Source organism: Zootermopsis nevadensis, unplaced genomic scaffold, assembly GCF_977971745.1.
Source record: "Zootermopsis nevadensis isolate Lab colony 2312 unplaced genomic scaffold, Znev_1.0 Znev_ptg000013l, whole genome shotgun sequence".
Taxonomy (NCBI): Eukaryota; Metazoa; Arthropoda; class Insecta; order Blattodea; family Termopsidae; genus Zootermopsis; species Zootermopsis nevadensis.
In genome coordinates, this window is record NW_028259145.1 from 12,824,381 (window position 1) to 12,851,216 (window position 26,836).

General features: G+C 38.4%; 1 protein-coding gene and 1 long non-coding RNA gene across 17 annotated transcripts in view; one reads left to right on the forward strand and one right to left on the reverse strand.

The window, feature by feature from the left end:
- Positions 1–26,836, forward strand: part of hth (Meis homeobox homothorax) — a 650,834-nt gene that overhangs the window by 130,253 nt on the left and 493,745 nt on the right. For 6 of the 16 annotated variants that reach the window (XM_022058895.2, XM_022058896.2, XM_022058898.2 and 3 more), the window contains exons 1-3: positions 9,510–10,215; positions 11,227–11,447; positions 19,145–19,286. In XM_022058895.2, the coding sequence (XP_021914587.1) occupies positions 10,201–10,215; positions 11,227–11,447; positions 19,145–19,286 (378 nt within the window). In that variant the 5' untranslated portion in view covers positions 9,510–10,200. Of the gene's footprint in view, positions 1–9,500; positions 10,216–11,226; positions 11,448–19,144; positions 19,287–26,836 lie in introns of those variants that run through there. The other 10 variants (XM_022058899.2, XM_022058897.2, XM_022058901.2 and 7 more) reach the window with 6 other exon arrangements.
- Positions 7,550–9,385, reverse strand: LOC147873899 (uncharacterized). Its single transcript, XR_015535122.1, has 2 exons — positions 8,910–9,385; positions 7,550–7,875 (listed from the first exon to the last, which is right to left on the reverse strand). It is a non-coding gene; the product is annotated as an uncharacterized LOC147873899 (long non-coding RNA).

Consider the following 26,836-nt stretch of genomic DNA (forward strand, 5'->3'; position numbering starts at 1 on the left):
ACTTGTCTATTCAAGCGTAACGGGCATTGGGTAAGGAACAAATATAATTTGCTTTAGGGCTTATTGATAATACGTATTTAGTAAAGATACAAGCTTACATTTCGATGTTATACCCAACATATCAGCCTGTCGCCAAGTTTATTCACTGAGAAAAGCTGCCTCTTTCCCTGTCGTCTATGTAAAGGCTTGTTTCAGAGAACTTTGCTGTCGGCGGACAAAAGCTACATGACATGTGTTCGTCTTCAGTTTGTTGTTAACATTAACAACGTTTTATCAACCTGTTTTACTAAAAGGACTATTTATTGCTCAGCAGGCCTACATATTTAGAAGTAAATACTCTTCGTTTGCACTGTTAGACCTCTACGTATTAAGGTTTCACTAAAAATACGACAAAAATGTAGCTTACTCGATTACAGGTTCCCTTTCTGTGTAGTATGTAGTGTATACAGAACCATTAAATGAATGAGGTATGAACTGAATTTTTAAACATTTTTGTCTTTCAAAAATTTAGGCGTAAATAGAATAAATCTTATTTAGATGTGATAGTACTTGCTGCTGCTTGTGGGCCTATGGATTTTTATTTACGTTTAATCAACTAATATAAGAGAAAATTTAACATCTTGGCCTGTTCGCAAAGATGTTACAGAAATGCGCCTATTTATTTCGTCAGTAACAATTTCAAAATGGATTTTATTTAATTCCCTTTTTGTTAACAAACAATTAGATAAGCATACATTCAAAAGAAGACTGTTGTATTATATTTGGATCTAATCTTAAAAATGTGAAATGTGTCATTATCTTGCGTCAGAGAAGACGTCAACACATCAGCAGTCGTACTTGGAATGGCCGATCTGCTTGTGTGTACGAGTCCACACAACGCCAGCTGTTTGCTCTTAAATCACTTGAGAAACCCTAACAAATGACATACTATTGTCATAGTAAAATAAGGCCCACTAACTGTCGAATAATTTGTCTTTCATTGATTGTTAATTTGTGAATTGTGCATACGTAATAAATCATAGGTAATGCAAGTAATTTTAAGCAGCTACACCCAGTTTTGGCATTGTTTATTATACGTCAAATATTAGATTCTGAAAACCGCACAAGTATTTTCTTCTGTTTTAAATTCGAAAAGATTTATAGTCACACCATTGTGAACAAGACGAACACTGCATAAAAAACAGTTCTAGGAAGAACTCATGACGCTTTCCTTCCTCTTTTACCATCTCGGTCTAAATACAGGAGTCAGCCAGGCCCACACCCGCGTAAACCAAGTCCCAACACCCTGAAACTACTTCTGTAGGCTACTAGAAAGTATTGACGCTATTGTCTTCACCAGTATCAGAAACGTCACAAAGCTGATTATAATCTCAACAGTAACATTTACAAAATGTCGTAAGAAATAATTCTGTGTTTATCCGTAACAAAGTTACAGCTGGGCCTAACCAGGCTATGTGGAATTCCGTAATAAATTGTATTATATTTTAATTTATTTGTAAATCATTTGTGGATAAATTAAAACAACTCTTTTCACAACATTTCACTTAGCTTTTATTTAGTTGCAACTCTATTATAGTAATCTGCGAAAAATTAATTTCTTACCTGTATTAATACCTGTAAATCCCCAGTTCGGCCCGTATTAATCAGACAAGGCTGTTCCATTTGATTTTAACTTTTTGCGACACTTTCTGTAAGTGCTTCAAAAATGGAAAATGTGACTAACATTAATTGATCCAACACCCACTAGGCCTGTATTTCGTTCTTTTAAAAATACAGTTTTATCATAAAAACTAATTCAAATTAAAAACTTTTTGGGAAGAGAGGAAATGCAATGTTTCCCAATTCGTCTTACGTTTCCAATTTAGCAGTAGACTTCCTGCTTTATAGGTTTTTTAATGGTTTCGATGACTCCTTTAATGATAGGTTAGGATAGTTCAGTCGGTGAAGCGACTGGCGAAGTTTCACGCTTCGATCCTCAACCAAGGTGTAAATTTTCCGTTATAGCATATATATGCTGTTATCATATGGAAAATTTTAGAAGTAGCCATTTTAAATGAGATAATTAAATGTAGGACAATAATAATAGGAATGTAGGTGGAAAGGCGAAAAATGCCTGTTGAATTTCAAAGAGAAATTATTTAAATCGCGTCGCCACCCCTTGTCTCTTTATTATTTCCCTTTATTTGTTTCGTAGTGCCACATTCATTATCTCTTTTAAAATAGCTCCTTCTAAAAGTTTCCCTTTGATAGCAGCACATATAGGCTATAACAGAAAATTTTGCCATGAGGCAACCTGGCCAATCACGCATACCACACACAGACATAAAAATGTGTTTGTAGAAAGCTTAATTATTACTAATTAACAGAAATAGAAGGAAAAATATGGACTGATGTGCACCAAATTCCACAGATAGTTTACAAATCTGATAAACTTCATTACTAGCCGTGCTTACCGAAATATCTAGCTATGACGCCTTGCCTTCAATCTTGTATAAAACTGTATCTATCAAATTTCACCCCCTTTCCAACTTTCCCTACTTTTTGGTGGCGCCGTATTTTAGCAGCGGTTACCGCACTCCCTCATCCATCAAACGAGCCGCATGGCGTGAGGCTGATTGGAAATGAAAACTTGTCATCGTCTTCAGACTTACGGTTACTCGTCAAGGAAACGCTGAAGGAAGGAAGTAAGGGAGAGAGGGATGGATTTAAAGAGGACGGAGTCATAGGTGAGGGAGGTTGAAAGTAGGTTTGAAGAAGCCCCTGGCGTCTGTTGATGGATGGTGTAGAAAGATTTAGTACTGCACAGAAACTGTGCATAAGATCCTGACCTACTAAATCAACATGTAAACCAGAATCCTCTTATGATATTATTAAACAAATATATAGCAGGTAAGGTCTGTAAACACAAACTTATATCCATGTTGAGTTTGAAAAGACCAATTAGCCTAATAAGTCATCGGTAACCAGTGGAAATGTGGCCGAGTTTGTTAGATAAAAAGCATCAAACAAAAATCAGCTGGAATCAGCGTGTCTAACGATCCATCAAGAACTGAAAATGTTTCTTGTTCTGCAATGGAGTGAGATGTAATCAAAATCTCTAGCCTTCAAGTGCATTTACATCTTTCAGATCCACTTCATTATCGAGATGGAAGTTATTTGGCACAGACAATAGATTACGAGACGTGGCTACAGACCGACTATGGACAGACGTACGTACACCGGTGAAGCCTGTGGAGATCGGACCCATCCAAGTAGTTTAATTTATGTAGCAAACTGAATATCTTCATGGCCCAACATTTTCTTCCGGAAATTTGTATTTACCCATGAAGCCAAGAAAACCTCTGCTCTTATGGAAACCAAATGTTCATTACATTGTTTACAAAAACCCGCATTCAAATCGTAGGCCTACAAGTGTCTTCATTCTTCAAAGTATAAAAGAGAATGTTGGGAAGAGCAGAAGATCTTCAATGGAAGTGAGACAGATTTATTTCGGGTGGGGAGATAGAGCATTAATTTTTTAGGAGGTTCCCAGTCTCCGCCCGCTCGTCTCTCTGGTACGAATAGTGTGAAAGTGAATATTTCAGGGTGGTACTGCACAGTAGCTTTAGGCAGACAGCGGAATGAAGGCCATTTAAATAATATTTAAAACTCAAATAAAACACAATGCGTCTCCATTACAAACATTAATTCGTAAAGACTGTTCAGGGAAATTGCTCTTTGTTTTGAGAATCTTATAAATTACAGCCATGTACTTATGTGTGGGCAAAACGAACAGTTATTGGATGTTAAAGCAGGTGGTAACTTATATGCAGTCAACACCCTGCTTTAAAGGGTTAAAACATAGGCCACAATTCTCCAAACTATTTATTGCTATTGTTACATGTATCATTGTATTCTATTAGTAGGCTTTTTAATTTTATTCACGTAGCCCATAAAAGTTATGTTGGTTAATTCATTTAAATTAAAATGTGTTAAGCATGTCTGTATTCGAAAGCTGCCTGCTCGTCTGTCAGTTACGGCTTAGGTTTAAGCGGACAAGCAATTTTATTTCTGGCTGCAAGTGATAAAAATGAGAAGATGTTGCAAGGGCAACTGACGAGAAGTAAAATTTTTAGAGACGTCTATCTGGTAATATAAGCTTGGACCTAACAAATACCAGGCCTTTAATCTGCTTTGAAAAGTGATCTTGTTCATAATAGAACGGCAATCCGACCACTAACTTCGGGCAAATTGGCTTAATTTAATGCCAGGAATATTAATTTGGGCATATTTGAAACAAGATTGGACAGGTATACTGTTTGGAGTTCATGGCATTCCAGAGGTGTTCTTCACGCCACATCACACGGTTACTTACTACTTCATTAATTAATTACTTAATTACTTACTTACTTACTTGCTTACTTAATTACTTACTAATTTAATTACTTACTTACTTATTTACTTACTTAATTACTTACTTATTTATTTAACTACTTACATACTTAATTATTTGCTTACTTACTTCATTACTTGCTTACTTACTTTATTACTTACTTACTGTATTACTTACTTACTTGCGTAATTAATTACTTATTTACTTACTTAATTACTTACTTATTTAATTACTTACTTATTTACTTAATTACTTACTTACTTATTTATTTAACTACTTACTTACTTAATTACTTGCTTACTTACTTACTGACTTAATTATTTACTTGCTTGTTTACTTCATTATTTACTTACTTGCTTACTTAATTACTTACTTATTTATTTACTTAATTACTTACTTAATTACTTACTTACTTATTTATTTAACTACTTACATACTTAATTATTTGCTTACTTACTTCATTACTTGCTTACTTACTTTATTACTTACTTATTACTTACTTACTTGCGTAATTAATTACTTACTTAATTACTTACTTATTTAATTACTCACTTATTTACTTAATTACTTACTTACTTATTTATTTAACTACTTACTTACTTAGTTACTTGCTTACTTACTTCATTACTTACTTACTTGCGTAATTAATTACTTATTTACTTACTTAATTACTTACTTACTGACTTAATTATTTACTTGCTTGTTTACTTCATTATTTACTTACTTGATTACTTAATTACTTACTTATTTAATTACTTACTTATTTACTTAATTACTTACTTATTTACTTAATTACTTACTTACTTACTTACTTAATTACTTACTTACTTGCTTACACCATGGACCGGGTCCTTCCTGACAAGCCAGCAGTCGATTAGCCACTCGAGAAGTTCCAACATTTCATAAAACCCAAAGGTTCTTTACCCTGTTCACAAGAGCCCACCAGTGGTCCCTGTCCTGAGCCAGATGAATCCAGTCCATACCACACCATCTTATTTCTCTAAAATACATTTTAATATTATCGTCTCACCTAGGTCTAGATCTTCCTAGTGGTCTCTTTCCTTCTGGTTTGTCGATCAAAACCCTGTATGCATTCCTCTTCTTTCCCATGCCTGCTACATATCCTGCCCATCTAATCCTCATTGACTTGATCATTCTAATTGTAAGTATTCCAACAATGTCGTTATGTCATTGTACTAATGTGATCTGAGGTAACGCTTGTTTTCCAACAATCAAATCGGTTTCCATTGTTTCACTGACGTAGTCCGGTGACGTCGCTCAATAATGTTCCCGTAGTGACTTCTATTCTAATTATTAGCTCGAACAGTGATCCCTGTTGACTATCTCCTAGGAGAAAAGAGACTTGGACGGTCCCATAAAGTGTTCTTCACGCCCCGAAGTGAGCACAGATAGACGATGTTTGAAACAAGATATAGAAGCGAATATTTAGACCTAAGGGAGAGGAAATAGGCTGACAGGAGGCTGCTGGAAACTTTAAAATTAATGACTTTATACTCCATCCTCTTGATAAAATATTAAGGTAATGAAGTGGGCATGGTATATAGCACGCATGGGATAGGCTATAGGTCTATGAGACATGCACCCTACAAAATTTTAATCGGAAATATTAAAGGTAATTTCACCCTATGGGCAATAAGCATATTAAAGTGGATCTTAAGGCATGAGGCAAAACATGGGGCCCTGGGTTTGAAAAAAGTAACTGAATTAAACTGGCTGTCTGTTGCGGAAACGGTGATAAAATTTCGAGTTTCGTAAAAGGCATGGAGTTTTCTGATTATCTTTGCAACTATTATATTTTAAAATAGGATTTTTCTCTACGGAGCCAATCATGAATATTACTCCTTGAAAAGAATCCATCGAGTCGAAAGAAGAGGCCAACAGAATTGTCGTATCTTGGTGTCCGAAATGCAAGAGCTTGTAGGCGGTCAGTGAAAGCAGTTTCGACTAAGAAACTGCCGGGTGGTACCGCAATATCTCGCATTATGCGTCATGTATGAATTAATGTTTGTTGGAATGACGTGATTCCTATCTGATACTCTGATAAGAGTAAATTCGTGGTCGTCTTCAAGCATTCTGGTAATCTTCCTATTGTTTTGCCTTCTCAAGTAGCAGATATGCTTCAAGTGTATCAGTAGGCCTAACTGCTTGTGAATTAGGATGTCTGTTTACACATCTCATCTACACACATTGCAACACAATGTTGTAAACTTCTGAGCAATCACATTTCTTTTCTTGGGGTGGGGGAGATGCGATAAAATTGAGGTTAAGTATTGCTAGGTAAGTTGCAATTGGATACCTAACATAGAAACTTCATAAAATAAAAAGTAGTTATATAATCAAAATTTTTTTGCAAGTCTGGAAACTTTATAAGAATCAGCAAAACAATGCTACAGACGAATGCTTGTGATTTACAACTTCGGAAATCCAGTCAAAAAGCATTTGTAGTTTGCTACAAAGTTTACATTTTGTATTTTTCAGTCTAGTAATATATTACACGCTGTTCTGCTGTATGAATATTTCTTAATCCTATAGATGTCGTACGTTGAATTTAACGTCTCTATAGGCCTATGTAAGATAAAGTGTATTTCTATGTAAGCAATACTTTTAGGCTTACTAGTAGCCCTAGAGAGATCTCCATCCTTTAAACCACCAACTCGAATTTATGGGCCCACTGAGGGCTTGCTCTAGCCTAATGTCAATAGGCTACTTGGCGTAATTAACGACGTGATATTATCCAAATCCACATATGCGACAGTTCTTGACATAAGCCCAGTTTTCTTCACTATGAGGAGCTGTTAGCCCTTCGCCAAACCTCGCAACAGAAAGACATTCTGTAAATGGATCGTATTGATTGTAGGTTAGAGTGCGGATAGAATTCGACACGCGTGCCTTGTTGCGTCCTCTGGTTCCAGTTTATTACTGTTTTAAGTTCTTCTAATTGTCGATATGAGGTCTAGATAAAATTTCCCGACGCTCCGTCATAAAATTAATGTTTCATTATGGTACAAATCAAACAAAATAACATCGTGTGAAATGTAGATCAATGAAAGTTGTGTTGAAAGCTGTAACACTGGGATTAGGCCTGTATTTTCACACAGGCTGAGTTATGTCTAGGCCTCTACATTAATCTAAATAGGCCAAATAACTTAGGCTAAGTTATTTGTATAAATGCAAGTACTTATTTATTTTAAAGAGAATTCCCACAATTATATGTAGGGCCTATACGTATTTTTCTCACGCGAATGAAAATTAAGCACTGCCAGAGGATGAATCGATTAAAAATTAGTTGTTGAATGAAGGTGACCGTCTTCTGGGATTGTCTGGTAGAACCTCATAGACGTTTTAGAGGTACTTGCTGCATCCACCATGAGGGCGATGAAATGTTGTGTCTTTAACATTCCACAGAAGTCAGGGCGTGGAACCGTACACTTTCGTGCGCCGTCGATTTCCAGACATGACCGAAGAGGAAATAAATCTTGCACCTGCGAACAGAAGCCACACAAACAGAGTCAGATTAAAGATAGGCTACGTATCTTTTTGCCGCTGTACTGTACCTGGTGATGAGGAGACGGAAGTGCACGCGAACTCCGCAGACCCCGATGTTGGTGCGGACATTTCACATCGCAGTGGGCCTATTAATCCATTTCTCAAAGTTTGTTAGTCATAACGCTCAAGTCCTTCGTGTAATTAATTGCTATTAAATTTTGAAAGACTGTATACCTATATACTAGACTTATTTAATTTATTATTTTCGGCTAAAATTTATTTTGCTTTCGTGAAAGTATTACAGAATTTCTTGCGCCTATGTACAGAATCATATTCATTTTTAAAATCAGAATTAAATTCAAGTTACTTACATGTAGTCTTAACAGATCTGAAATTGTGATTAAATATTTATGCAGTCTTGTAATATGATTCTTTACGATATAAAAGTAGCCTAACATGTACTGCAGTCTGCATTATTCAGTGCTGGATGGCTTGCATATGTAAGTACGTAATAGACTAGAAGTTCAAATGAATTAGACGTGACGTATAACTGATACTTCAGGGGTTTGTATAATGCAGCATTAAAAAAGACCGCATTCAGCGAGGTGTCAGGTGTTAGCATTAAGGTGTAGGCCTACAGTGCATGAAGGTGGAGAGCTGGTCCCGCCTTTCGGACGGCAACGCGCTATAAGGCGCGTGGTGTGGCGTGACAGAAACACACAACTCGTATTCTTATACATAGAGTTATATTAATTTGATAATTTCTGCTTATACATTAATTTAGGCCTTTATTTCAGTGGCAAAATACACATTTGTTTAGGTCTGTTCACATTTAAGTATACCCCTTAATCACACGCATATTCTGTGTAGGCCTGCGTTTACATGTATAAATGCATAAAATGGACAGAGAGGAGAAGCCTACGTTATGGGAGTAATATCTAATTGCTAGAGCTACAAAATAACGCTGAGAAACGTTTTATACATTGCAAACACAAGGGAAGCCTAAAGCAGAATATCAGCTTTAAAATACCTGGTGCTTCTGTGAAGTTGCAGCATCTAAAAATGCCCGAAAGAACGTTTTCAGTGGGCCTATATTCTCTGTGGGCTGTGCGACCTAAAGCAGTTTCAGGAAAAATATCAAGAAATGATAATCCAATGAACGTCATTCTCCTTGATTTATGTTGGTTCACGCATTTGACACTGTAGGCTGCATTTCACAAGGGTGTCAGAACGTTGGGATCGTTGCATCTGACCGTCCGTCGAGCTCAATATTCTGGCTGAATAAGACGGAAACAGAGAGGTAGCGAGACCTTGGTTCCGTGCCCTGGCGGGGAAGGGGGACGGCGAGAAATTGGAAGAGCCTGTGTTTTTAGTTCCTGCCATCCGTCACTCTGTGACTGAATGGCGCTGCGATCAGAGTAGACGAGCCCTGTCACCGTGAGATTCTCTCGGCCCGCCCTTATGCCTCAGCGTTGCCCAGTTCTTCTCTCTCTTGTCTGCTTACTCGTAAAGGGGTTGGGTCTAAGCTGCGCATTGGCGGTCTAGATCTGAAGATGCGCGGCGCAGCCTACCTTTTTACCCGCCCCTCTCCGAGCGACTCACATGACAAGCCGTACATTTCTACCGGCAGGATCCCCGCTCTCGGTCCCTTCCCCCTCGACTGTAGTGATTGACAGTTGGCAGACGACTGCGGTACGCGCAGGATCTATGCGGCTGCGACCGTGTGTGTGAGTGGCTGACTTGACTGTCTGCCCCGGCTTCCCTCGGCGCAGTAGCAGAAGAACCGGAAAACAACATCATCCAAGCCAGAAGGGGGCACTTTGACACATCCATCCATATATACAGATGGTTTGACTGGCAGCAGCGACCTCGACTCCTTGCTATTTCGCTTTAAGTGCGTGGGATCTCCTTCATCGTCGTCGTATTGTCACACGCAGAGGCGGCAGCAAATTACTGCTCTGTCGACCGGGCAAGACTTTCCTCCTCGTCGCGCGCGGAATTTGGAGTTATCATCCATCAGCGGGAGGAACAGAAGAAACATTTCCGGGAATACAAAGCAATCCGTTGTGAGTCTGTGATATGCGAATCATGTGCTTGCCGTGTGTGGTGATGTCATGCAAGTGATACACATTTTTATCACTTCAAGATAAAAATTCCGTCACTCGAATGCACAGTGTTTCTCCATCCGGTGACGGTAGTCTGCACTGAAGTAGTGTTCAAGTGTTGTGTGCCTGCGTGTTGTGCGGGTGGGTGCAAGAGCTGAGTCGTGTGTCAAAGTGGCCCAGCACGCGGATTACGCCGGTGCTGTAGCCAGGGCATTCATGGCTCAACCACGGGTGAGTTCCCGGAACGAAACACGACCCAATTTTACCCTTAGACTGTCATTTCCTTGAGCACAGACACCACACATGTCCCCTCCCATGTGCCATGTGCAAGGCCATGTCCTAACAGTGTTTATATGGCGCGTAGTGTTTTTCAAATGTCACCATCAATCAGCCCGTAATGAATGTCGCGGCCATGTTGCAAGAGCAAAGGGGCTTCCACTGCTTGTGATAGGCCAGCGGACCTACTCGTACATCATACGTACAAACGCATGGGCAATGAAATGCAGATATTATTTAAATTAAAGTTTTAAATAACAATTTTCGTATTTGAAGTAGATATCATTTTTTTATAAATGATGGAATTTTACGTTCTTATAAGGAGGAACTCAGATATCGATGGATTGATCCTGTATCCATCAGCAAATAAATAAAAACTTAACTGGGATTAAGGAGAATGAAACACTACTTAAATTTGAAACCGAAGAGAAATAAGTTACTTAAACTTTCCATAGATATTTCTGTCAAATTGATTACGATTCTTTTACAAAAAAGGTTTAATTCTATTGGTTTCTTTTAAGTTTAACACGCCTGAATAATGCACTTCAGTATATGCGATGCTTTTGATCGTGTTTCGTTCAGAATGTGAAGGCCCATTCAATTTCTCAACCAGAACGGTCCACTGACTTGAAACACAGGCCCTACTGCGTATAAATTAGTAAACTTTAATTATTTTTATCAGATAATTTATTTTCTTATAGATGTATTCTAAATAATAATTAATCAAAGCAATTCAAAAATTATTCCTGATAGCCTATTTGTCAATAAGATATATCATTTACAGAACTAAAAATAATGAGGCATTCTTAGAGCTGATCAGAGAAAACATGAATAATTATATTTTCATTAAATTCGTAACTACCCGAGGAAACAAGCCAACAAATGAAATTATTTTTGTAAATTTTATTTGTAAATCTCTGTGCAATGTATGTTAGTAACGGCGTGCTTATTTCCCGATCTGTGCAGTATGATGATGGCATTCACACTTCCTACATGGGCGACGCCCCACCCTCCATGTACGACCCTCATGTGGCCCATCGGCCACTCCAGAACATCGCTCACCACTCGCCACATATGAACCATGGCATGCATCAGTACCACGCCGGCAATCACGTTGCCCCCGTATCCAATCATGTCATGGGCCCCGTGACAGACGTCCACAAGCGGGACAAGGATGCGATCTACGGGTGAGTACCTCGCCGTTCTGCTGGTGTTTTTTGCCCGCAGCGGACCTAGGCAGGCTGCCGGCAATGTCCCAATCCTTGGCCGCCAACGCAGCGGTTCCCGTCCCCCGATCAATAAGCGGTAGCAACGAGCGAACATTACACTTTCGTGGTGTTAACATGCTGATTGCACATACGAGTTTCCATGTTTACGAAATAGAACCAAGAATCGACTTTTGGTCTAGTGAGAAATCTCTTTATCGGAAATCAAGTAGTTTGTATGAAGTCGTTTCCGTTTCCGGTGACCATTTATAGGCCATTTACACAGATCCATTAGGCCTACGTGATAAGGCCTCGGTTAAGGTACAACATAGAATAATGTTTTCGTGTTTGTTAATGTAGTGTCCAGTTTAGCCAGGTTTTGCGAGCAACTGTATCATTTGTAACAAAATACAGTTCTTTACGCTCATTTGTCATTTCATGGCACTGTGAATTCGATTAGTGCTGCTTCGGCGTATCGATTACTGAGTTCGAAACGTTCAAAATGTGAATCGATATAGCGTGGAATAGGCCTGTTGTTAAATTAATCGCCCAGCAATATATTTTCAAATAATAGGGCTGAAACGGACTGCTTCCTGGAATGAATAAATAATGTCGTTGTTGTGTATAATCGCCGGCAATTGAAGACAAGCAGGGCGATTTGTTGAAGATCGATAATTATATGAATAATATTTTGGGCCAAATGAAACGTATTAAATGTTGAAAATAATGCGCGTTGATTTATTGAGATGTAAATTCCGGTCGTAAAACTTTATACAGAATGAGGACATAAGTAATTGTTCTAAAAATGAATACTGACCTGCAAGACGTATTACGAAGTTGTAGAACGTCAAATAGTTTTCGGTATATGATATGAACCTGGATGGGCTGTGTTAAAGAAAGATTCTTATGATGAATTGTTTCCTAACTCAGGCTTCGACTAGTTAATTTTAAGGGCCATAACACACACCGTAGTTTTATATACAATTTCCCGGAGTAATGCTGTACTTTACTACAGCATCCGAATGATAGGTTATAAATCCGTGATTGTTCTCGCGTATCTTTCCCTTCTTGGTAGACATTTTCTAGGACACTTCGGCGGCAGACGCAAGAACTAGTCTATGGAATAATTACTCCCAATTGCGTCTTAGTCGTTTGTATGGGATCGAACAGGACTGACTTTCAGATATGAAACCTTCTTTTTGATCGTTATTTGTTTCCGTAGACGGCGTAATCTTTTACTTCTAGGCGTGTAGTTCGGGGACTGAACGCTCAGCGCTCGGCGCTAGACGGCTGGCTTACACTGAAGCTATTTTCCAAGCGAATCATGCATGTCGCCGAAAAAGAAATATCAAAAGGGGAAAGAAATAGCATCTGTCAGCACCTGGCTGGTGCATTAAATAACATATTTGTTGTCATGCTCTGTTCTTTTTTCCGAGTTTCTCGTCACGAAATAATCGTGTGACGATGTCATATTCGGAGGTAATTTCGGAATTTTTAGTAGCTCGATAAATTATCGCAATTAGTCTGTTGAAAATTAATTTATCGTTTCGTAGATTCGCTGATATTCGGATTACTGATACTAAATTCAAGGCAAATGTAGACCCACTTGGAAATTATTACTCAGGGCTTGGCCTGAAGGTTCATTTTAGTTCCCGCACAGTTTTTAATAACGCAGTTGATTGCGTAATTGTTAACTTTTTCTTATGTCGTGTTTGAATAATGTTTTGTCACTGTAGGCCGTAAATGCAAAAACATATTTAAAATGATTGACTGCTTTGTTGTGAACCTACGTGGAATATATTAAGATAGGCAGATAACTGAGCCACCGGTTCTATTCTTTATAGGCTTAACATTTTTTTACCCTTTTTTTGAAAGGTGCAGAAACATTTGGAATAAAAAATGTTTGCTTTTAAAGTTTAAGTCTGTTTTAGTTGGAACCGTTTCCGTGAAAACGTTGAATTTCCCGTTGTACTTTAAAAAAAAGAAAAAGAAATATGATTAATATAATTTAATAAGAGAAACTATGGAAAAAGAATTTTGTGTTTTTGAAAATGTTCTTGTGCCATTGTATTAATATTCCGAATAGGACTGGAAAGACTTACGTGGTAGCCTTTGAAGCATAGGATTCGTCGAAACATATTCATTGCACCCAAAGTGGGATTACAAAGAAGATTTTTGAACACAGACTTTAAATAACATCGTATTTTATATTTCTTATATTCAAATATCATTCTAAATTTAATTAGTCGTTGGCGTATAGAATGCCAAATTACGAAACGGTCTTTGATGTCACCGTATCAGATTGTAAAGGGTCAGGAAAAATTTCTTTCTATCGATGGCATTTTGGCTTCGTCTTCTGTCTTAATCTCATTTTCACTCTTATCTCCAATATTACTACTGTCTCAGTAATATTTTCCCTAGTTTTCCTCAGGATGGGAACCTGTACATGCCAGGACTAACTTCCACTTCGATTTCATTCGAGGCTGAAACAGCAGCACCCTAAAACCACGTCAGTTCGAGGAGGAAGACACGAGAGGCATATCAGAATTTGAATTGCGTCATCTTACTTAGGCAGACGTTGGGCGTCATTTAATAATATTCGTGTTATTATTTCCTCCGTCTTATGGATTAGATAGGACAGGAATTAATGTTGGTACAAAGAACTAATTGACGAACCACAGGCCGATAGTCACACTAATGGCTATAAAGCATGTTGTCGATGATTAATGCAGTACGAACCACGGTCATTCTGACGGCTAAACTTGATTAAAAGATATTAATTGATCGCTGTAGATTTGTGTAATATAATAATAACATTACAGATATGTTAATTTGAATAATATAATTTAATAAACAAGTCATTTCATTTGTGTGTTTGGGCGAGTGTATTAGGGTCGTTTTATTTTAATTATTTATCTCATTTTTGACTCTTTCTTCTAGGCCGCACACCCATATTTAAATTATTTACGACAATACTACTACTAATAATTTTAATTATAAAAATTCAGTTCTTTCGTCCATAACAATAAAATGTTTGACTCACTTTCGAAATCTAGCGAGGGTTGGAATTTTAAAATAATGAACGTGTTCATTTTTTTCGAATGTAATAAATTAAATGTTTATTTTTCGTGTAATTAATGCGGCTAGAAAAGTCCCTGAAGTAGTTGTGCCTCGACAAATTTCCAATGATGGTCCATGCTACATTTTAGGACATAAAAGTTTTTTAAAATAACAATAATACGCCGTAAAATTTCGTATATTTCATTGCTGAAGATGGAACATTGAAAATAGGCGTAGGGCGATATAATGCACGCGGCAAAATGTTTACACACGCAACTGAAGGTAAATATTGTTACGAATTTGTATGTGCCTGAACGAAACTTAACCCGAAGACACTCGCAGCTCATGTCAAAGGGGGCACAGTGTTTTGTCAATGTCTTGAGTGACCATCATTACTGTCAACTTGAATGTATCGGAACGACGTGGATGTGTATTTATGACTCCGTGTGTGTCGTCGGACAGTTTGTGGGTCAAAGGACACTGTTCGCCGTGTGCTGCTATTATTTGTCAAAAGTGTAATTGATTAGTTGTGCTCTGGATTGTGTACGATATTGAAAGTAATATATCTTAACTAGACTTGCACATGAACGTATTGACTTACCTACGCGTCCATATTTTTAAATGTATTATCGGAGCAGTGGCTGTGCGTAATGTCTGTAAGTAGAAGTGAGGTTATGGACGACATGCTACTATGATTTTAGTTGTTTATAATGCAAGAATTTAAGGAATTAAATGAAAATGCCGGTTGTGTGGTTTAATTATGAGGTCAAAGAACTTTAGGAATCGGACGGTGTAGAAATATTGTTAGTTCAGACAATTAAATACGTAATTTCTTAGTGTGAAACGTTGTTATGCTTTCGAAAATAAAGCTCTCTGTCACTGCTTTGGAAATGTAACATGTTTATTAAAGATAAAGGTTGGTAATTAATGAGGCAGGGACAGATTTTAGCTTGTGGACTACGAACTGTAGGACACACGAAGTAAGATTTCGGGAGAATTAAGATGGCTGTCTTATGGGTTGTTGCGCCGTGTATTCTGCTAGAAGTTTACCGACGTTTTATGGGTGCTTTTCCCCCCTTGTGATGGGGACGAAAATACCTCAGAAACGTCAGTAAATTTCTCGGCGCAACATCTCAGAAGACGGCCATCGACTTATGAACTCTTTGCTACTTTTCGAATAGTTGTAGACGTAAAGTGCGTGTTCCTTATTACGAAACCAGTAGGACGTTCCTATAAATCGAAAATGCACTTTTTATGTGCGCTTATCAAACATTAAACACAAAAATTTAATAAAGATTATTTTGTTTAAAGTACAAAACAAGTTTTATTTGAAGGAAATTATCCTCTGTACCCTCGTTAGAGCTATAGGTACAATTGCCCGAGACTAACAGACTAATTTTAACCGCAGTACATTCTTTTTGAATTGAAATAATTGTAATAAAGCCAGAGTGTTGCCTGCACTGTAATGCGATACTCGAGTGATGACGTTGTGTGGCGGCGTGCGGGGATTTGTACTTCCCCCCCTCACTTCATCATCCGGCTGTAATTACAGTATTTAAGACATGTTTAAAAGTTACGTGTGCGTAACTCGTATTTCGTAGTGAGCCATTTGACATTTGCCTGTCTGCTGCAGCTAGTACCATTTAACCGAATGTCGTGATCTAGTGGTTAGCACTCCTTCGTATTCGGGAGTCGCCGGGTTCAAATCTCGCCCTGGGGTTTTATCGTGATTTTCCTCACTCCCTCCTTGAATTAGGCTTCTTCCCACATATTTACTAATTCATAATTCACTGGCATCCTCTCATTCGACGCTATATAGTCCGAGCTACTGAAATAGCGTCGTTAAATACCCTATAAATAATAATCTGTGAATGGATGTCAGCCGAGGGATGTTACAGCTAGATTCAGGATCGAACGAAACAAGCAAACAGGAATGTATCAGAAAAATCTGAAATTACGAAGTAACCGATTTACGAAACGGATTATTCGAAGTCTTTGGAATGTTTTGTCGGGTTGACGTCTTAGAATTAATATATGCCTGTTTTTGATCTAATCATAACGCTGCACACTTTCAAATTAATATGTTTTATGCGTTTAACACAAACGATGTCGCACGATGCATAATTTTAATAGCGCGTAAGATATTGAAGCTTATTGCGCGGCACAAAAATCTTTCCTTCCTACTTTTTAAACTTTTTTTTCAAATTTATATTCGATTGTAGCAGGTTTATACTCCATTAGACCACTTTTAAATGCAAGCGCTCGCTGGCTGTCTGAAAAGAAACTCCACACTTTGTTTTCGTAAAAATACCGGTAACTTTAAAAAATACAAAGTCTTAGTGCGTAATGTTTTGACTTTTTTTTTAAATTTATATCCTAGCTGCAGGAACCAATCTGTAGGCCTAATATTTTTGCAGCTGACCTGTGTATTAAAATTTGTGTTAAATTGTTCTGCGGTGGAGTGATTTTTGCCGGGGCGGGCCCCAATCAGATGGCAGAAAATAATTCCGTAATATATCAAGAGGAGGCCACTTGGACGATTTCTCTGAAAAATATTTGGATTTTTAATATCCTTTCGAAAGTGGGCCTGTTGCGGTAATGTTCTTTAGCCAAGTGTTTTTTTTCTTAGGGACTGAGACCCAGTAGAGAAATTCAGCAAACCCGACCGAATCCATTTTGTTTCGTGTTTTTGTCGAAACACGTGTTCAGCAAAAGAAATCACATTCAGAACCTGATAGAATGTTAATTTTAGTTATATACATCCGTAATATCACTGATATCTAAATGTGCAGTCAAATGTATAATGACGCTGTGTGTCTGATGAGGTATAAAGCCCTACGCCGCTCTAACGATTTAGTGAAACGTGTACATTCGCGAAGAACATTCCTTTTAAATACGTCGTTAAATGTGGAAATGCAGCGCGTATTACAAACGCCTACTAATAAGCTGGTATAACACAGATAAGGAATCCCGACGCTCTCATTTTGATGTTTTACCGAACATCCATTTACGGTGCACGCACACACTGTGCGTGCGTGTTGTAATTGGCGATGTTTTGCAGATTTGAACATGATTTTTATTGTATTCGGTGATTGTTTCGTTACTGCCGTAGACCTACAAGCTTTAATTCGGTGAACGGTTCACACTAGTGGATTGTAATTCGTCGTACGTCAGCCAAATTCTTATCAGTTTAATCGGCATCCTTGGACATTGGAAACAGAAGAGAGAGATTTAGGAAGGACAGTAGAAGAATAGGAACAGAGAGAAATTATGGGGGAGAAGTCTGAAAATGTATTTATGTTGATTGAAGGTTCCCAGGCAACGCCCGCTTGGCCTTCGGATAAGGAAAGACTGGGCGAATTAGTAAAAGCTTGAAATAGAAACTGCGACATTTTTATTTTCCGATTACAAGCCCGTCTAAGTAACAGTTAAACATTTATTCCCAACCTGAAAGAAAACAATATTTCTCGATTACAACATCAGTTGGTTAATGATGTTTAAAGAAGTAATCGCTGTTTACTCTGATAATCATACAAAATTCATAGACTCTGTGGGCAAATTGCAGGTGATTACTTAACGTTTTACGGCGATTTCATTGCATTTGATTTGATTATTCTCGCAGTAATGGAATAATAGAATTTTTTTAATGAACTGATGCAAAAATGTCCGTCAGTTTGTGTATAAAGCTTCGTATTTCTCCGATTCTGTTATGTTAGTACTGTTCACGTTATCTTAATTTGTAAAAGTTGTCGAAATGTGAAAGCAAAAATACACACATCGACTTGAGAAATGTTATTTTCAGCTGCACCAAAATGTTACATCCGTGTTAAGTCACTGTTATAAATCTTCGTAATATTGTCAAAGTACGAGGTCATTATTAGGCCTACAAGGTCAATGATGGCGCCTGTGAAGATAGGTCGATATTCGACAAAATTTACTCCTAGTTCGCCAATTTTCAGCGTACATGCTCTTGTAAAAAGCAAAATAGATTACCCTCGCTAGTTCCGTCTGATCGCCGTCTGAGGAATGGTGGCGTAGCGAACGGATTCTGTGCGTCTGATTATGAAACTAAACTTGGTTCTACGTAAGCAAATTCTGGGCAGGGAAATAAGTGATGAAAGTATCGTGCTGTTCCCTTTGATAAGGAGCTTTTCATTTTACATTTCCTGTTCCTGCCCCCCCCCCTCCCGCGCCGCTATAAAGAAAATTACATTTTTGACCAATAAAATTGTATAGTTTTAAAGCACGTATTTATAGAAAGCAAAATGGCGCTGGCATGCATAACCAAACTTTAAGTTTGGGAAGAAATACACGTTTGCTGGAAATAAATAGAAATATTTAATTGTAATATTATACGTTTTTCGCTATATTTTATGTTTAAATGTGGATACAAAAAAAACCCTGTGTGTTTATTTGTTCTGTGAGAATTTATATGTGATTCATATGATGTTTAAAATAAGGTCCATGTGATATAATTAATAAACTTGTGAAAGTCAATGAATTGGCTGTTTTAAATGAACACGTAAAGAGCCTTTCATTCAGTTTTCTGCATGAAGAATTCGAATAGGCGTTTCTAATTCTCTGAATCTAATGACCGATGTTTGTACGTGTTGACGCAGCCATCCTTTGTTCCCGTTGCTGGCCTTAATCTTCGAGAAGTGCGAGCTGGCGACTTGCACTCCCCGGGAGCCAGGAGTTGCGGGAGGGGATGTCTGCTCCTCGGAGTCCTTCAACGAGGACATCGCAGTCTTCTCCAAACAAGTGAGTGCCAGCAGCCCGCTCTTGTATCAACTACATGACACGGAAAAGAATATCTTATTATGTATCGTAGATAAATGACTGTCTGTTGCGTAGTCTGGTAAGAAACTGGCCGATGTTTTCCGCCATCACCGTCAGTATCTATGAAACTGCAGGGCGCAGCGTCCCGAAAGCCGTAAGAAACTGATATCTCACTTCGGTTGTTACGTATTTATTTAGTCGTCTACTGATGTGTGGCCTATGCCTCGTGGTTTTACTCTTGGACAACTCGGGAATTGCGAGACTTCAGTCAGTGGATGGTAATTTGGGGACAGCTTAATTGTTTGTCGAGAGGATACCGCTGTTAAGCTGTTGAGTTTTGATGGTCGGTTGGAAAGACGTAGTGCGTCTGTGGTATTTTGGGCGAGATTTTTGGCTACTTTCATGAATAACAGTGAGTGAAGATCTTATACGTTGAATTAAATTAGACAGATCTCGTTATTATATTTTATATTTTGGGTATGCTTCGTTTTAGAGATCACATCCATAATTAAAACATAATCAGCGAGAAAAACAAGGAATTCAACTGTAGCCTATTCGCCTCGTCTGTAAAGTCACGTACAGACTTCCACAACGCCGGTAAATAGTCTTGTGTTCCAAGTTGTTGGGTTTGAATCCCTTTCCTGTCCTTTATTTCTGTTGTGTTTGCCAGTTTCTCACCCTTCTTCAGCCTTGCACCAGATCACCGTGGTTTATCCTTAAGAAATAATAAACACGGTAGTTCGCGTTTCAAATGTTACGAAGTTGGGCGATACGCGATGCGAAAAACTTGGTGTGTTCGAAGTTGTATAAGGTCTTCTAAAAATCATCTAAACTTCCCTTGTACATGGCAAATAAGCAGTGGGACAGTTTCATATGTCGGCATTTGTGTGTAGCCATGTGTCTGCACTCGACGGTCGAGCCTCAACTTGACGTCATCGGTTAGTTTGACAGGGTCACGTGGGATGTGGACGGAGGCTAAACACTGAATTGATACGCATGGATAGTGCCAGGGCGTTTGTAAGTTGAAGCCACTATTATTGGTGTATTCTAACGAAACGCACCTTGACGTTACTGCTGTCATTTGTTTTTATTTGAAATTTAGACAAGTCGAGTTAGTTTCGTTTTGTCACGTTCAACGAAATTATTATCTGATAAATGAAATATATGTTATTTTACTTTCGTACATAATAGCGGATAACTTTGTGTCGCGTGACAAATTCATATCTGTACTTCGCTAAAGAACATTAATCTGATTTATGTTATTTTTTTGCGAAGATTAGTGTTCTGAACAATGAAGGTTCGCGGTGTCTTATTTACAGTACGACAAACCAAACTTTCGATCACTTCTTACGATTGGTTCTTTGTGTTTCTCGTGTGTGGAGTAAAGCTCATTACAACTACAAACTTCCTTCCACGGGGAATATCAGTAATATCCAATAGCCTTTGCATCCATCGATAGACCCGTCCAAAATGTTTTCGTTAAAAAAATAGTTTTGTGCGTATTACAGAAAACCTGTATCGAGATTAAGAATCAGACATTATTACGAAACACGAACAACAAATTGTAAACAATGAATGTTCGTTACGTTCCTTACCCCTCTCCGGTAATGAACGACCTTAAGTAGGGATGGAAGTAATTTTGACGTTATTTCCGAGTAACAGATTATTACTTAACAACACTGAACCTAACCTAACTTCTAGTGATCGTAACATGTTTACTTAATATAACCCACATTTCTGTGGAAAGTCGAAGACGAATGGTTGTTATTATCTTGGATATTTAATAAATGCGGATTGTTGAGTGTTCGTTTATGAAGGTTGAAGAAATACGATGAGAGTCGGAAATTTGAAGGAAAACAAATTGGAACTCTAATTATTAATAGACGAGAATACAGGAAACGAAATTTTAGTTCCGTTGACACGTTTTTTATGACTAAAGCTCACCAAATATTATTCACATCACACGTAAAAGTACGGTGCGATATCCATACAAATCAACATCTGCCACGAGACGACGTGATTACTAGACTCGACACATGAAAAACGACAGGTGCGATCGATTTCGGATTTTGACCTTATTCGTTATATGATTCGTTTGCAAAATTAACTAACTAGCGCAAGCAGAACTTTATCAGAGCCCCAAGAAATATTTGTTGTCGCGTTGACAGAAAAACACATGGAGTAATATGGGAGCTATAGTCGGCCCAGTAGTTTTTGGCCGGTGGAATTTTCAAGGGGAAGGCTAGGAGCGAGTCTCTTTTGCGATCGTATAATGCTGACTGCAGCGAGGAGCTTATCGGACCGAACGCCCAAACAAAAGAAATACTCTGACCGTGCCACCTCAGGTACACAGAGTGGGCCCGCCCGCCAGCTCCCCTAGCTTCTCCACCGGCCAAAAACTACTGCGCCGACTATACCGGACAATCATGAAACCTATCGTTCGGTATAGGAAGCGTCTAACTTTGCGTTATTGTGTCGAAAGACTAAGACTATTGGCTTCTCAAGTACTCTGCTTCGTGGAGTTAGTGAATTAGTCCTTTAGTTACTTAGTTAAGTGATCTGTAGTTGGCATGCATAATATAAATGTAGGTTAATCCTATTTGGTTCTGAGATTCAGCGTACGTGTTACATCGTATTCATGAAACGCTTCCATTTTGATTATAATAAGACAGGTAAAATAATTATACTGAGTTGAGTAATAAATCATATTCGAGTATTGTGAGAGACAGTTTTCATGAATTAGTGCGTATAAAGAAAATTTATATTTTTCATCTTTTAAGCAGCTGACGTAATCATTAGGTTGCAGACGAGAACATTTAGGTTGTAGAATTCTTCTAACCAACTTCCATCAGAACTTAATTCTGTCGTGAATCGGTCTAATTTTATTGAATTTCTGCAGTAGAAAGTTTTTGAAGAACTTAGTTTTCTGACCACTTGTTACTTGTGACAAACTATCATTTCGAATTTTCGTAATACGTTTTTGTTTCGCTTTTATTTTCCGTGTCTCTCTTCTGTGGATGTGATGAAATGAACGAAAAGGCCTACGTAGCATTTTTACCCCTTATTGACGTCAAAAACCTTGTTGATATTTACTTTCGTCTTGAGTGATGAATTAAATAAACTGTGCTAGCAGCCGAAATGTTGGTTGAATGGCTGTTCCATTGTGTCTCCAGCTACAGCAGACAGGGACATAAATCATCCAGGAAGCCTACCGACCAAGGGGGTTCATGTTCTAGAAACAGTATATCGAATTGACAAATCAGCACGCGCGTTTTAATGCCAATTTTATTTTTTACTTCTGGTGTCTTGATTCCTCCTCGCTTATAAAAGGAACTAAAATTATTACGTACCACACAGAATGTCTGACACATCTGTGTTTTGGTTACAAACGTGTCACTTTATGTGGTGGTCGATAATGGCAAAAGTTTTAAAATACGATAATTTCTTCAAAATTGACGAAGTTGTATCTTAACATGGGTATATTTATAAGATCGCCTTCGTTGAAGTAATAAAATAAAATAAAATAAAATAACTTTTTCCTTCAAAAGACTTGAGAAAACCTGTTAAGTATATTCAGACCCTAAAATAATTGTATGTTACTATTAAACGTAAGTACGTTTAGTGATCTAAAGTCGACACTTCATTTTAAACGCAATAATTTGTCTAGTAAGAGGAAGTGCAGGAAATAGGCCTAGAAGATTACGGCTTCTTAAAATTGTAAACATCCAGACGTATTTAAACTCCATTTATTTAATAAATGTGTTGTGTTGCTTGAATCTTAACAACGTTCTAGTTTTACATTGCATGTCTTCATCATGAAGACAGATTTCTACGCTATTACTATGAAATACTGCATACTTCGGATGGGCCGTAAACACCGATAATGGGTTTGGATGCAGAGAATTCTTTCAGAATGTGGAGTACGGTTCAGAGCTGAAGGCCAAGTACTTTGATGCACGTAATTTCGTACGCACATAGGGATCGAGGTTGTTCAATATACGGCTATAAAGAGAAGAGGGGGGAATAATTTTGCGAGGTTGCCGAAGCTCGCATTCAAAAACCACATGCCGGTAGCAAACGGTTTTGTTAAGGAGAGCTGCCTGCCTTCCATTACAGGAGAGACCCAGAGACCCGCGTGCGTCTCAACTAAAGCAGATCTCTGCAAGTTTCTTCCCCCTGTTCGACCCTGCAACAGGCATTCAGTGTTCTCCTTCTTAAGAAATCTGATCTGTTCTTTTCTATACACTTGGGATCTGCCACCAAAAGTCCTGGAGCAAGATAGGGTCTAGTTTTACCCCTAACGTAAATGAGGACTGTTGAAGAGAAAGGTGGGAGGAGAGGGGGGAATTAGGATGCGAGGGTGATCGTGTTGGAACAAGTGAACTGCGAATCGCGAACCATTGATGCACATTTAGATTCCGTATTCAGTTTCGTCGTTTATATGCAAAGACTCTGTCAAGTAGGATATTACAAATAAGTCTAGAAACGTACGTATTTCAAGTAATTTTCCCAGTACTCGCCCCTGAGTTACAGAGAAGCAAGAGAGTCGATCCTCGGCCACGAACCTCCAGAAGACAAATCCGCATCATTGATGAAATGAGTATCTTACCTGATTGCAACGGACAGTATTTGTGTCGAAACTGAGAGTTGCTTTCTTATCCCCTTCAGCGGTCCAGCATCAATTTGAAGATTTCTGTCTTCAGGGTTGTTGCGCTGTGTAGTCTGGTCGATGTTAACCAACATTTCAAGGTCATACTACCTCCGTCATCAGGGCGATTCTTAGTATGACCTCTGAAACGTTAGTAAACATCGACCAGACTAACATCGCAACAACCCTGAAGACAGAAATCTTCGTACTCACCGCTGTGAAAACCTCAGATCTTACACGGCATCAATTTCTAGGACGAAAAAATACTTGATATTGTACGCCGACTATAAAATTAAGACAGCTTTATGAATCTGATTCGTGTTAAGTAAAACTGATCTCTTGGACCTTAGCCGTCGTTTAAATTATAATGTTATAAATCCTTGTCCGTGTCAGAGGCTAGTTCAAACCAGGGGGTCCAACAGAAAGAGTTTCTGCCCTCTACGCCGCTGTTATATCTGTAGACAAAAGCAGAATCCAGCTCCCTAAACGTAGTTTTATAATATAATTCAGGCAGTGCAAGAAGTCCAAATAGCAATTTTACATATTGTAATTCACGATCGTCAGAATTCATCACACAAATGCTGTAGTAAATGTGGTCACACTGAAACATCCGATAAGTGTGTTTGTATAACGTCCTTCAGAAGTAAACTTAATTTATTTTGTGTTCGAGTTCGTGGGAAATAGTGACTCAGTTCCTGAAAGAATGTTTTCTGATATTTGTAAGCTTCTATCCACAGGCTCATCCTTAGAAGCCGTTTTCTGCTTAAACCAGGGCATCTGACTTATGAATATATTATTCTAGAAGTAGACTATAATGTGCAATGAATCTTTATTTAAATTGAAACCAGTCGATCTAATTACAATACCGTCATAGCGTACTTACAGGTGACGTCAGCCCTTCTGCTCGTCGTCGTATTTACCTGCCCGTACGTTAACGCGAACCCTATTAGTTAATGTAGCAAAAATCTTATTTGTCTATTGATTTTCCTTTCCAAAACTCCGCCCTAAATGAATTCATATTTACGCCATATTTTTCTGTATTATCGTAATTTCAGAGGTCTTTCACTCACCCTAAACTCTGTTAAGATGATTCAGTTACCGATACTGAAGTCTGTACTAGTGATCGCGTTTAGACCGCGCGTCAATGTGGTTTAGTTGTTTGCGCCTCTCTGTGGTGGATCGGCCCGACACGAAACTACGCGGTTTTTTCGGCCAGATGCTTGAGACTGATGCTGAGTAGAATCTTTGGACGTAAGAGGCGGAAGTACGAGAAAACAGCGTAGTTTGGAGTTACCATTATTTTTTACGTTTCGTCCAATGTTATCAGTCATTCAGTATTTATTTTATCAAGAAGTGTGAGATGGGCTGGGCAAATAGCACGCAAGACACAATTGTAATCTGAAAACCAGTAAGGAAGAAACTAATTGTGAGACCGAAGAATAATATTTAAATGTATGATTTGAGGTTTTCACGGCGGTGAGTATGAAGATTTCTGTCTTCTGGTTTGTTGCGCTGTGCAGTCTGGTCGATGTTAAACAACTTTTCAGAGGTCATACTGCCTCCGTCATCAGGACGATGAAACGTTGGTTAACATAGACCGGACTACACAGCGCAACAAACCAGAAGACAGAAATCTTCAGTATTTAAATGTTTCTAAATGTTTCTTAGAACGGAATATGAACATAATGATCCTGACACAGCGTAAGACGCAGTGAGGAAATTTTGTAAACACAGTAAATGAACCTGAAAAGTCAGGAAATTCCTTCAGTAGCTGAGCAACTGGTAGCATCTCAAGAAGTAATCGGTTGCATTCAGTTATTCGGAATGCCATTTACTACGACCAGCTCCTCCTTTTAACAGCTGAATTCATTTCACGTGTTTAAATAAAGCCTCACGTCAATTGCAATCTACATTACTTATCGTCGGCAGTGTCTGCTGCTCATTTCGTTAGAAGGGTCAGAGATGCGAGTTTTATGTTGGGGGAAAGAAATTGGCTCTTTTCAATTCGCTTTTTTAATCCCGCTGGTGCTTGCATTAATTTTTCGGAGTCTTGCTGTGCATTATAATACGCGGTTTAGACTGGGAAGTTGGCGCTGTATGCTTGGATTATCGCGTGTGTGTGTGAATCGTGGTTTAGAAGCTAAACCAGTTATTGTGTGTGTCCCTCCGCTTGGCGAACGGCCGGTATCGGGGGACGAATGCATCGGTTCCCGGGGAACAATGCTTCACTGCCCCGCCACGTTGACGGCATGCGGTCGCTTCTCAGCTCCGACACGACACGACGTCTCTCCTACCTGAGATTTCTCGAATAGAAATGTCATATTTTAACATTTTTCTTTTCATTTATGGCTTTAACATTAAATCATAATTTTAACAGCGTAATGTTCAAAACGTGAAGTTAATATAAGTTTATTTGTGGTTTATTTAACGACGCTGTGATTAGCTTTGGATGATACGAATGATAATGAATCGGAAATTAAGATGGCTGTCTTCTGAGTTCTTGCGCCTTGTTGTCTGCTTCAGAAGCAAGGACTTCTGATACGTCGATAAACGTCAACAACCGAGAAGACAGTTAACTTCATAAAATCCGCCGCGAGAACATAAAAATCTCGGTTGTTCAAAATTGATTCTGTTGTTTTTATTCGTTTAAATGTAAATTGTTATGAATTAGTTTGGATTTATTATAGATTCTTATATCATAATGGATGGAGGGGTTGTTTGAAAACGGTGCCGAGGAGGAATACTTTAACCTTAGAGAGAGTAACACGATTCTGGCGGAAAATTGGGGGGGGGGGGTCATAATTTGGCGTTTTAAACAAATAAAATCAGTCATCTAGTCAAGAAGTATTATATTTGCAGGGTATATAGTACGCATTGTAAATGG